The following is a 12,831-nucleotide window of genomic DNA, read 5'->3' on the forward strand; positions in this document are numbered from 1 at the left end:
AGATGTGCCAGATGGCGGGCGGCCATGGCAGATGGTGGGTAGCTAGATGTGCCTGATGTTGGCGGGCAGATGTGCCTGATGTTGGCGGGCATATGTGTCTGATGTTGGCGGGCAGATGTGACAGATGGCGGGCAGCAGATGTGCCAGATGTTAGCGGGCAGATGTACCTGATGATGGCGGGCAGATGTGCCTGATGATGGCTGGCAGATGTGCCAGCTGTTGATAGGCAGATGTTCACTGTATGACAGGTGTTTTCACTGTTTTGAGGACACCGTGTTTTGGGGGACACTAGCTGGGTGATCAGTGTGTAAACAGCAGACAAACAGCTAAAAACTCACTGATCTCCCAGCTGCAGCACAGATCTCTCTTCCTCTCCTTACTGACAGGCTCTGTGTGAGGAGAGGAAGAGATGAGAGCAGTTACAACCACTCTCTATTTACATTAAATGACAACTGTGACTGGACACAGTCGCCATGTCATCAGGAGGGCCAATCACATTGCACTCTGGTCTTATTATTATTATAAAAGATTTATAAAGCGCCAACAGTTTGCGCAGCGCTTTACAACATGGTGCACTTACAATACAAATCAATACAGGAGGGATCAGAGATCAATCTGTCTTGTACTACTCTCTTGTCTCTGGGGCATGATCCCCTGTGATTAGACACAGCCATAATGCGGATCAGGAGGGCAAATCACAGTGCCCTCCTGCTGTTTCCGAGATGCGGAGTGTCTGGGGGACACGCACGCATCGGGATTACGCCTGCACCAACCCTGCTCCCTCTGAAGGACGTTCAGGAACTTCCAGTCAGAAGGAGTAAGTTCCCACCTGGCCATTTATGTGCAGTGGCTGGGTGGGAAGTGGTTAACCAGTGCTCTGCTGGACACTGATGGAAGTCAAAAGACTGCTCTAACTGCTGATGAGAAAAGGTATTTAGCAGTTTATATGTACTAAAATTATTGCATCTCCATGTTTTGTGTGCTGTGGGAGACCAGATATAGTTGTAGTGCCCCCCTGGATCTACTGGGAGCAGAAAGGTACCTCCAGATACAGGGAGTGGACTTGCATACACCACAGGGCTGGGATCATGGCTATAATGGGAAGTTTGAACAGAATATAGGCACCAGTCACTTTAGGTATTTTTCAATGCTTTAATTAGAACTTGATAAAGATTGTAGGAAAGGGGTTGAGGGAAGGCTTCAGATACCATTTTTGGCAGATCACTTACAGACTCCTTGAATCAGAGGACCTGGGTAGGTCTCTCACACAGACCTAGCAACCAGTAAGTACCTGGATAAGCCTCTCTCACAGACCTAGCAGCCAGTAGATGCCTGGATAAGTCACTCTCACAAACTTACCAGACAGGAGCATGTTACCTTGATTGGATTGTAGAACAGCTTGACAGTACCAGAACTTTTAAGCCGACTCGGCGTTACTGTAAGGGCAATTAGATATAGGTGTGTCCTCCAAATGAGTTACTAGGCCCTTCTGAGAGACCAGCCTTCATCCTGGTCAAGAGTAGTAGGCCCCAGATAGGATTCTGGACCTACTGCAGAAGATGCAGCGATACAGCCTCAGGCCAGAAGGGCCCCAAGGTAAGAACTGACTAGAACACATGGCATCTGTACAATAAATACCCCTTCCCAGAATGCACAGCGGCCAGGGACCTTCTACTGGGCTGTTTCCAGAAAAAGAATATTCATTACAACTCAACCTAGTTGTAATTCTCACACTGTCCCGTGGTACCAGTGACACCTACTGGAAACAGTGGGGAATGCACAACCTAGTCAAGTTTAGAACAGAACCAAATAAACTATGTACAATCAATCTGAGCTGTTTGCAGCTCAGCCAAAAACAAAGTTTACACTATAGCCCCTTATCAGTGGCCATCAGTGCCACCTTATCTGTGCCCATCAGTACTGCCTTATCTGTCCCTTCAGTGCTGCCTTATCTGTGCCTATTAGTGCCCATCAGTGCAGCCTATCAGTGCCCACCAGTTCATCCTATCATTGCCCACCAATGCAGCCTATCATTGCCCACCAGTGCAGCCTCATCAGTGCATATCAAAGAAGGAGAAAAACTACCTGTTTTCAAAATTTTCTAACAAACTATGAAACAGCTGTGATTATATACCAGCAAAAGAAAGCTCTATTTGTGTGAAAAAAATGCTAAACATTTTATTTGGGTACAGTGTTGTATGACCGTGCAATTGCCAATTCAAAGTGCATCAATGCTGAAAGCTGAAAAATTGTCTGGGCAGGAGGGGGTTTAAGTGCCCAGTAAGCAAGTGGTTAAGGTGAAAAGAGCATATCACTATAAGTCACACACCACTATGTACAGTATACATATTGACAAAAGCCTTTACAATCAGAAGTAAAATTTAAAAGGAATAAAATAAATGTACTATAATTATAAACCTATGGTTCAAAAAACGTACCATTTTTTAAGTCTTGTCGAATAACTTTGACTTCTGGGCTATCCACCTCAAGTGTTGCTGTCATTTTCTCCAGATTAACCTTTGCTTGTTTGCCATTATCAAGTGTTACTGTTACAACTCCTGTCTTTGCAGTCTGGTATCTATTTTCTAGTAACTGGTTAGCTTCAAGACTAAATGGGTAGGAATCCTCGTCATCTGTATAGCCCCACTGGACCAGAAGCCCAGATTGTTCCGTAGTCACCTTTTGAAGCCTTTCACTTATAATGGTGGTAAGCTTGCTTTGTACCTTCAATGCCACTTCAAGAATATCCTTTTCACAGCCATTTAGGAAAATGCAGTTTTGCAGTTTGTCTAATATCATATTTACTTCAGGTTTTTCATTCACCACTGAGAAGACTTCCTGAATCTCTTTCAGGGAAAATGTTTTCAGAAGCGCTTGTTCAATTATCTCCTCCTTGTATTGTTTATCGAATTCTTCTTTAAGACGCTGTTGTATTTCATTAACATTGTCCAGATTATCTGTCACAATAACCAACAAGGTTGGAGGAGGTGCAGGAACAGGATGCTGAAAAACTGTTATATCATGTATAGCATCGCATCCAGGAAGCCACAACTGTTTTAATCGAGAACTGAGCAGATCTAGAAATAAGATACAGGGAAATAAAATAAATACATAGTGGTTTGAGTGAACCCTCTCTTTTTTTTTTTTTTATAAATGCAAGGTCTGCCAATGTGTCTGCCCCCACCTCATGTTAACCAAACACTGCATTTCAGAAATAAAATTTTAAAAAACACACTGAAAACAGATTTCATGGTAAAGGCAGAGAGACTCTGCAGCTGTCCCTGCTGTGCCAAAATCGGGACACAGCCTGGGACAAAGCCAGCATGGGACAGCTTGCGTAATAAAGGAACTGTTGGCAAGTATATAGAATTGATCCCTTTACAGAGCGGCTGGAAGGAGAAAGCTGGCAGCGCTGCAGGGGGTTCCACAGGAGTCACAAGACTGAACAACCATCCCTCCTGCTCGCCAGGTGCTTAGATCCCTCTGTTGGACTGATGGAGCTCAGGCCTGGGACAGAAGAGCCAGCTGTACTGCCTTATCAGCGGCCCTGGCAGAGACTATTCCTATACTGTATCTATACTACATACACGTTAACTGGGAATGTTGTTAAGTGCACCAACGCTCTGAAAGGACCCCAATGATAGCCGGCAGAAGAACATCTTACATTTTATTCTACAGGGTCCCTGCTTTCAGAAAATGTATCATTGTTTGGTAGTTAAAAGGAAAAGTATGGCCAAAGCTCTTTTGGCCATAATTGTCCTATGGATCACAGCACTTTGTTCTGCACTCTGATTCAGATTCAGCCGACAGCAGGTCAGCAGACATCATGAAGCTGTTCCAGGCTCCACAGGGATTCTGACAATGTCTGGACCTGCCCAGATGCCTGACTGGCATTTGGCTTAGTCTCTCAGTACACCACTAAGAGACTGAGACAGCCGCTTCTGCCTCCTGCACAGCCTGGCACTCCAGTGAGCCCCAGGGGGAGAGCAGAAAGCCCTTCTCTTCTCATGGAAGACCGAGAACTGAGTGATCAGTGGTCTTTATTCACATAGTTCTCTGTGTAGAGGTGGCGGAGGACAGATGCAGCATTGGATGGATGCTGCACCCACTTAGGTGAATATGAATCCCCTTCTGCATTTTCAGAAGGCGAGGTCCGCAATGGCAGTCAAGAAATGCACTTGTTCAAATGTAAAAGTGTGACCTTACAGTACAAAGGACATATTGATGAATTTAAAATTGTATTAAACCTTAAAAAGAAAACTATAATGTACTGCAGTGTGTATAAAAGGGGCTCCTGCGCTCTATGACAAAAAAGTGGAAGATAGCAAAAGGAATGTTCTAGCAGGAGCAGCAAGCACTCTATGAGTGAACTCTCAATATTAAAGAAAAAAAGGGGAAAGGGTGTGTTGCGCTTCCTAAATACCAACAAAAACGATTACAATAACTATAAAACACATAATATTAAAAAACTTATAAATACTTCTTAAAGTGTTCTGTGAGCAGCACTTAAAACTTAAAAGGGTGTATTACATTGAACATCTAATGTATAGTGTTCTTATGTATTATTCCTGTGTTTTAAAAGTAAGCAAAACAGTGCTTGAGACCATAGGGTGCATAAATTAAATAAACATCTGTGATATCACTACAACTAAGTAATAAAAAGAAGTATATGTAATAATCTAAGTGATCAAAATCATATAAAAAACTATAAACACATAAAATCGGTGATCTAAAACGTGTAGAGAAAACAGAGGAATGTCCCAATTACATTCCTTAGTGAAAGAAACAAAATAGCAGCAAAAACGTGAATTTCAATAAAGTGTCCCATACACAGTTCAATCATGCAACTTTCAGATGTGATTTCACAACCGCAAAAAAAGGTGCAATGTGCCAGGGCAACTCTCCTCCAATGGTGTTCCGTGCCGGTTATACTAAACAATTACCTCACAGCTGCAAGGTATGCAGCAGAACAACTAATGTTGCAGGGAAGACTCAGGGGGGTCAGCAGGGCTGTGGATGGGGGCTTCTGACAGTGCCGTTCTCCCTTGTAGTTGTGGCCAGTGTAACAATGCTCAAAACAACAGGTAAAGGAGATCCTCCATAGTGTAGTATTTCAATCAAATATTTTATTAAAAATAGCTAAAATTACTCACATAGAAGAACGAATAAACGAGCACACAGCTTAACAGATCTGAGCGATTTCCTCAGGTACAAACGTCACTTCCGGTCTCCTACGCGTTACATCACGTATGGACTTCAACTGGGATAATTATGAGAGGAACAGAAGTTGCAACTACTAAAGGGTGTCCTGGCCCTAAACCCTCTCTCCTACTGTTCTGTTCAAGAGAAAATAAATCTCTTTGCATTCAAGAAGTGTCTGGCGCCCATGAATATACATTGCACTACACCCACCATGCCTTGTAACCCAATCTACATAGAAGGATGTCAGCTGTCCCTAACTCTGGAGGTAACTATTAAGCCCAAAGAGGCCCGGGACGTTGCTACATGTACTGTACATTAGGAGCTTTGGCAAAAAAAAATCCCAAAAGCGCCTAACTCAATTATTAGGAGCTATTAGCGTACATGAAGACTAAGCTGAACTCCAGCTAACACTTTATAAGCCGTTACAGCAACAGTTTTTCTTCTTTTAGTACAAAAGTTTTTTTATAAATTAAGAAAAGCTGACCATAGTTAGCATCCATCTCAGGGGTAAATGGTTTGTCTCAACCCTCTGTTACTTTATCTGGTCAACTTGGTCTGTTAAAATAAGTTGAAAAACAAACTAACTGGCTGGATCCCCAGATGAAAATAAAGGGATAAAGCCACCACAGGATTGGTAAACTTCATTTTACAATTTATTTTTTGTTTTGGGATTTACTTTCAATCTTTTTATTTGATATAACCAGGTATGATAATAAAAAAAAAAAAAGAACATTGAGACATGAGCAGAATAAATCAATCTTGAGGTTGACATGTACATGTTTCGCATTACTAGTGGCAAAGATAACTATCTTAAATGTCAACTAGAAGGGTAAAACCGTCATATTAAAAGTAAACGTACAACTGGATCTATTATTGAGAGACAAAACAATCCCCCTTTATGGGAGTTTTCACCAAAATCCCAGTTGGTTCCTCACAACTAGATGAGATCCTGCTCAGGATTCTCAAATACCTGTCCCAAAAAATTACTTTCTAAAATAATAAGGAGAGGTAACCTTGCAATAAGGGCCCGAAGAGGAAAAAAAGGAAGGATAGTCCTTAAAAAAGAGTAAGAAAAAGAATAGATGAGTTTAGTAGGTATTAAGCATCATGGTTTCTTTCTGGATAGACAATAGCATGAGGGGTTACAGGGGCTGGTTGATGTATATCCTGCACTGTTCCCACACTGTCTCAAATGCTTTGTTGTCTGTCTTCTCCTGGACCATTATCCATGAGATCTTTTGTTTGGCAGCTGCAAATGACACCGATTGTTTCTTCCATGCTCAGGCCAAGGTCATCTTGGCCCCTAACAATATAAAGTGAGTGAGTTTTAGAAGATGTTTCGAGCCTCCAATTGGCTTGCTATTAAGCAATGCAATCTCTGGTGTTTTAGGAATTGCAAGGCCAGTGACCTTGCGCAACAAACAGAATCTATTCCAGTAGCCCCTAATGCATTGACATTCCCACCAGGTTTGGAAGAGAGAACCAAAATAGCCACATCCCCTGAAACATGGAGGGGAAGCCTGGTTAAATTATTACCAGTCGGGAGGGGACACGGTACCATTGCGTGAACAACTTCACACTTGCTTCCATTTAGTAGGTATCCAGGTCAGGTAGTCTATAGTGTGCCCAGGGACCAAATGCCTCTCCATATTCACCCAGTCTGGTCTATGTCCTTTAGAATAAATGATAGAAAATTGGGCTGCTTGATAATATTGGCAGAAGTGAGGGACTTCCAGTCCCCCTTGATATAGTACAGCTTCTATATAGGACACTTTTAGGGCATATGGAATTCCTTGCATACCTAAATAAAGCCAATTACCTTGGATTGATATTTCTGGAGGTGAGATTTCTGGAGGGGAATTGGAAAGGGAGCAGAATAGATATAGTATCCTGGGTAGTATGGTCATTTTAATTGATGGAACCCTCCCTAGCCAGGAGATGTCCCACTTTGCTCAGTTAGATAAGTCGTTTACCAGTTTTTTTGTAGAGGGGGGGTAGTTGGCATTATTGAGCTTGTCAATACTAGCTGCCAGATTGAGGCCCAGGTATGGAATAGATGTAGTACTCCAATTAAATGAAAAGCTGTTTTGTATGCGTTCCACCAATGAGGCCGGGGTATAGACACTCAGCGCCATGGATTTAGCAATGTTCACATAAAGGCCAGAGATTTTCCCAAGGAGTTTGAAAATGTTTGGGGTTGATATGAGGGGCGAAGTAATAAAAGAAGCAAGTCATCCGCAAAAAGTGCACATTTGTGGGTGTGGGGGCCACATCTTACTCCATGGATACTCTGATTAGACCTTATCGCTATGGCCAGGGTTTCTATTGTGATGGCAAATATTATGGGCGATAAGGGGGTATCCTTGTCGAGTTCCTTTTGAGATTGGGAAGAATTCTGAGAAGTGACCAAGCAATTTAACTTGGGGCACTTGGGTTAGAATAAAGTGCCCTCAGAAGCTCCATGAAATGCAGCCCAAACCCCCATCTATCAAGCAATTCGAACAGATATGGCCATTCTACTGTGTCATAGGCTTTCTGCAGGTATACTGAGAGCAAGAATCCTTCCTGATTATTGCCTCCATTGCAATTCGCTATCAAAATTGAAATAACGTTCACCGCTCTGCGTATTTGATCCAGGCCCTGTCTTCCAGGGATGAAGCCCACTTGATTCTTATGGATATAGTTCCCAATAAGGGCTGACAGTCTGTTAGCCATGGTTTTAGTCAAACTTTTAGGATCATTGTTGATCAAGGAAATGGGTCTATAGTTGCTAATACTGTACCTGAGCTATCTTTTCCTGGTTTGGGAATGACTGATATGTAGGCCATTTTAACTGCAGTATCAAGTTTAGAACCCGCCCGGAGAGAATTAAAGAAACAAGTCAAACACGATAAGAGTGAGGATCCAAAGGTCTTATAATATTCTGTGGAAAACCAATCAGGTCCTGGCGCAGATCCCTTCTTAAGATATTTAATAACCTCAAAGACTTCAGCTTCACCTATGGGTTTTTCAAGGTCTGCCCTGTGATCCCTTTTCAATTTGGGGATGGGAATGTCATTCAAGAAATCAGAGGATGGACTCCATTGTTTGTCCTGTAAAGTTTAGAATAAAAATCGTGGAACTCAGTCATAATCCTATGTGGATTCTGCGTGAGTATCCCTATGGAGGAAAGCACTTTTGGGAAGGAGAAGGACCTGGGGCATCAGCCTGGCAGCCAACCTGGGGCCTATTTTATCCTTGTGGAGGTATAATCTCACATCCGACCATCTAAGGTTTTTTCCGCCTGCTTGATGAGAGCCAAGTTTAGGGACAAGCAACTGGATTCCAAAAGCGCTCGGGATGTAGGAGTGGGATTTCCTCTATGGTCCTTGGAAAGTTTATATAACTCTTGTTCCAACTTTACTATATTGGCCTTTCTTTCTCGTTTGAGTTTGGAGGCTAGTTGGATGAGCTTGCCCCCAATGACAGCCTTGTGGGCCACCCAAAGTGTTTCAGGAGAGATTACTTGGGTGGCACAGTGGTGAAGTGGTTAGCACTCTCGCCCAACACTGTAAAGAGGGTTGCTGGTTCGAATCCCAACTGCGACACTACCTGCCTGGAGTTTGCATGTTCTCCCTGTGCCTGCGTGGGTTTCCTCCAAGTACCACGCTCCAAAGACATGCAGGTAGGTTAATTGGCTTCTGTCCAAAATTGGCCCTAGTATATGAATGGGGATTGTGGAATCCTTGAGGGTAGGGGCCGATGTGAGTGTGTAATGTACAGGGATAGGGACAACTGTAGACACTCAATCAGGTTGGACTGGTGTCTTTATTCAACCTTACTAATAAGTAACTTTTTTTTTTTTTTTTTACGTAACTTTCTTTTTCCATTGAGGTACAGTGAACCCGGTTGCTTAATAGTGACTCATTTAGGAGCATTGGAACATTTCTTCATAGTCCTGAGAATTCATAATTAGCATTAGGACCATTGAGTGATCTGATAGTGGGAGACTGATGAATGATCTGGTAACCGTTGGAATTGCCATGGCGATATGGTACATTTTTGCGTAGGTTTGGTGTGGCGTTGATTGGTTGGGGATTAAATACCACTTCTAATTTTAATTTTTAATAAAAGGAAAATTTTTAGGAATGCATATCTTCTGACTGGGACAGAGTTGTAGATTTTAAAATACTATATACTGTAGCTATAAATATATGACCTTTAAGGCTTTTTCTTTCTTTGTATCTTTTATTTTTTTTTTTCAAAACTGCATTAGGAAAAGGAATTGATAACATATTAGTACTTCTAATAATAATAATAATAATTCTAATAATGTCTAATAAGTGTTTGCTGAGGCCTAAGACCTAGCATTCTGTAACTCACCTACTGGCTTCCAAGAGTCTCCTGACGCAAATCTAAAATGTTTCCTCAACTGTGCGCGGAATATGTGGTAGATGTGTGGGCGACTTGTAACCAGACGAACACAAGTCAAAGAATTTGTGTTTCTAGTCCTGGCAAATAAGGCTATTGCATTCACAAAATAGTTTGCCACTTCAAATGGATTAAATCCACATTCACCTACAAGAAAAAGAAAAGAAAACAAGAGACCTATTGTTCAGGTTCAAATGAAACTATTTGTATACTTTGTTTCCCATTTAAATACACAATTTCCTCTCACAGCAAGCAGCAGGTTAAATAAACTTAAACATTACTTAAAATAGAAATATACTGTATATTTGATAGCAAGCACACACTCATATATTTGTGAGCACTTTCTTTTCTCAACTTGGGATTACAGTGGTACCTTTAAAGTCCATTAACCTTTCCCCGTTTTACCTGCAGCTCTGCGCTTATGACCTTGGGGCCTGCGGCAGAGTACTCTTATGTGAGAGGTTGCAGAAGCCTGGGTGTAGATAACATCATGGAGCATGTCCGACTGGGCAGAACTACAGAAGGAACGTTTGCAAAGTGCAGCATTATACTAATATGTATCACCCTCTAGTGTGCTCATAAGAAAATGTTCAAACGTCACTTCCACCCATAGCTCTTAAAGGGACTTTTTTATTTTATTTTTAAATGACAACATTTTATTTAGTTATTTATTTTTTATTGCATTTTAGTGTAAATATGAGAGCTGAGGTCTTTTTGACCCCAGATCTCATATTTAAGAAGTGCTGCATTTTTTCTATTAGGGATGTTTACATTCCTTGTAATAGGAATTCAAGTGACACAATTTTCATTTTTTTTAAGAACAGTATAAAAAATAAATAAAATAAAAGGTAAAATAAACAAGGGAAAAAAAAAAAAACATTTAAACGTGCCCTGTCCCAACGAGCTTGTATGAAGAAGCGAACACATACGTGAGTAGCGCCCGCATATAAAAACTGTGTTCAAACCACATATGTGAGGTATCGCCGCGAAGAGGCTCGGTCCTTAAGTAGTTAATCTCACTTTTTGTAAGGTCATCTCTATATTCATCTGTATCTCAGTGCCCATTTACCTGAGACCATAGAAAGTTTAAAGTTCAAATTCATACCTGTTGATTAGAAATGGGTGAACTTTTGCTCGGCCCCAACTTTGCCGTTCGCGAACATTCAAATTTGCGGGTAGATCAGCAGGATGTTCGCCCGCCGAGCACCCCATAATGCACTGTGCACTTGCACCTGACCACTGGCACAGATTGGAGTAAGTGATGATTACTTTCTCCAATCACGGCTCAGTACTCATAGTCCCACCCATGCTATAAAAGGTAACTTCCCATAGCCAGCTCTTGTAGTGTGTTGCAGTGGAGATAGACAGAGCAGGTTTTCTACTAGCAGTTGGCATATTCACTGTTCACTTATTGTGATTTTGAGTGTATAGTGTGTGAGAATAGTGCATCAGTGTAGTCTGTTAGTGTAGTACAATGTTTAACACAGCTTTACATAACATTTAACTCTGAGTGTTTTGTGTTTAGTATAGTGTGTCAGTGTAGTATTAGTGTAGTGCAGTGTTTAACGCAGTATTACATAACATTTAGTGCTGTATACAGAGCTGCTGTATACCCTCTTTTATTTTTATTTTTTCATCCGTGCCTACCCCCTTTTTCTTAAATTGTCAGTTTTTCTGACTGTAAAGCTGGTGTTCCCCTTTATGTTTTTTTTATTGTTTTTGTATAGTTTTTACATTTATGTCAGTCCTTAATTTAAAGTAAAGTACACCAAGCACCACTTTTCTTTGAATATAGTGTATCCAATTACACATTTCCCAGTATCTATTAAATTTAGGTAATAAGTGCCGCCATCATGTCCGGGAGGCCAGCAAGGAGAGGCAGATGTTCCTATGCCACTATGAGGGGGCCATAAGCGTCTGTGTCCACAGGCAAAGGTGGATGTGGTCCGTCCTCAGGCAGGGCACCTTTGTCTCTGTTTTAGTGATGTTACCTGTACTATCTAGCCACAGCATGCAGAGGAGGTGATGGACTGGCTTACTAAACCATCCTCATCCTCTATCACCCAAGATAGCACTAGTGTACAGTCCACCTCAGCTGCCAGAGCAGCTTATACTGCCTCTGTGTCCACAGCTCCTGCCATAGCTCCAGCATCATGCATAGAGGAGTCATCTAATTTATTTGAACACAGCGTCAGCCACTTGCTTCTTGAGAATGCACAGATATTACTTGATACTGATGTCAGTTCTGAGGTAGAGGAAGGGACTAATATGAGACTACAGAGAAGGTAGAACACTGATAAACAACAAATTGGCAATCAAGTTCCCCAGCCACAGCATATTGTCAAGTTGGCTCCAGCGATGATGAGGATTGAGGGGATGCTGATGAGGTCACTAACATGACATGGGTGCCAGATAGCGCAGAGGAGGAGAGTGAGGGGGAGAATCAACCCCAACGAGGCAAGATGTCCTCAAGAGACAGGCATCATGGAAGAGTAGAGAGCAGCCCCCCCATTCCATCAGATTGTGAAGCTGTTATCTCCCGACCCACTTCTCAGAGCTCAGCTGTGTGGGCCTTTTTTTTAGCACATGTACAGCTGACTGTACTGTTGCAATTTGCAATCTCTGCCGCAAGCAGATCAAGCATGGCAAAAACACCAGCTGTTTGGTTACCACATGCTTGACAAGGCATTTAACCTCCCATCACTCAGCCCATTGGCAACAGCACCTGAGAGCCACACACAAGCAACACAATTCTTCTCCTTCTCACCTCTCATGTCTAACCCTGTCATATCTCATGACCTCTCAGCAGCCTCCACTCACAGGGATGATGGTATAGCAAAGGATGTCACAGGTCCTTGCAGGACATCTTCCAGCAGCACACCACCTAAGCTGTAGCTGATAGCAGGCAAATTTCTCTGTCCCAGCTACTGCAGCGCAAAAAAAATAAAAATACACTCCTTTCCACTCACTTGCCCAGTGTCTAAATTCCAGCTTGTCAAAATCGCTGCCTTTACAACTCCTACCTTTCCGTGTGGTGGATTCTGACCCTTCTGTGAATTTGCACAATGTGCTGTACCACCATGGCAGGTTCTCAGTTGCCATTTCTTTGCATGCAAAGCCATTCCGTCTCTGTACCATCACGCGGAAAGCCACATTTTAACATCGTCGGGCAAGGCAGTAAGTCGCAAGGTCTACCTTACTGCTGATTCGTGGTCCAGT

The 12,831-nt window shown here is 42.2% G+C and overlaps 1 protein-coding gene across 3 annotated transcripts in view; it reads right to left on the reverse strand.

Annotated features, from left to right (window-relative positions):
- The window catches only part of LOC143974486 (protein mono-ADP-ribosyltransferase PARP14-like), a 197,508-nt gene that overhangs the window by 39,425 nt on the left and 145,252 nt on the right, over positions 1 to 12,831 (reverse strand). For all 3 annotated transcript variants that reach the window (XR_013272233.1, XM_077475944.1, XM_077475943.1), the window contains exons 11-12: positions 9,565 to 9,759; positions 2,439 to 3,077 (exon numbers count right to left, since the gene is read on the reverse strand). Coding sequence is in view for 2 of the 3 variants with exons in the window: in XM_077475944.1 (XP_077332070.1) it covers positions 2,439 to 3,077; positions 9,565 to 9,759 (834 nt within the window). In the remaining variant the exon portion in view is untranslated. The remainder of the gene's footprint in view (positions 1 to 2,438; positions 3,078 to 9,564; positions 9,760 to 12,831) is intronic.

This window comes from Lithobates pipiens, unplaced genomic scaffold, assembly GCF_037356315.1.
Source record: "Lithobates pipiens isolate NorthernLeopardFrog02 unplaced genomic scaffold, aLitPip1_a1.2 Scaffold_13, whole genome shotgun sequence".
NCBI lineage: Eukaryota > Metazoa > Chordata > Amphibia > Anura > Ranidae > Lithobates > Lithobates pipiens.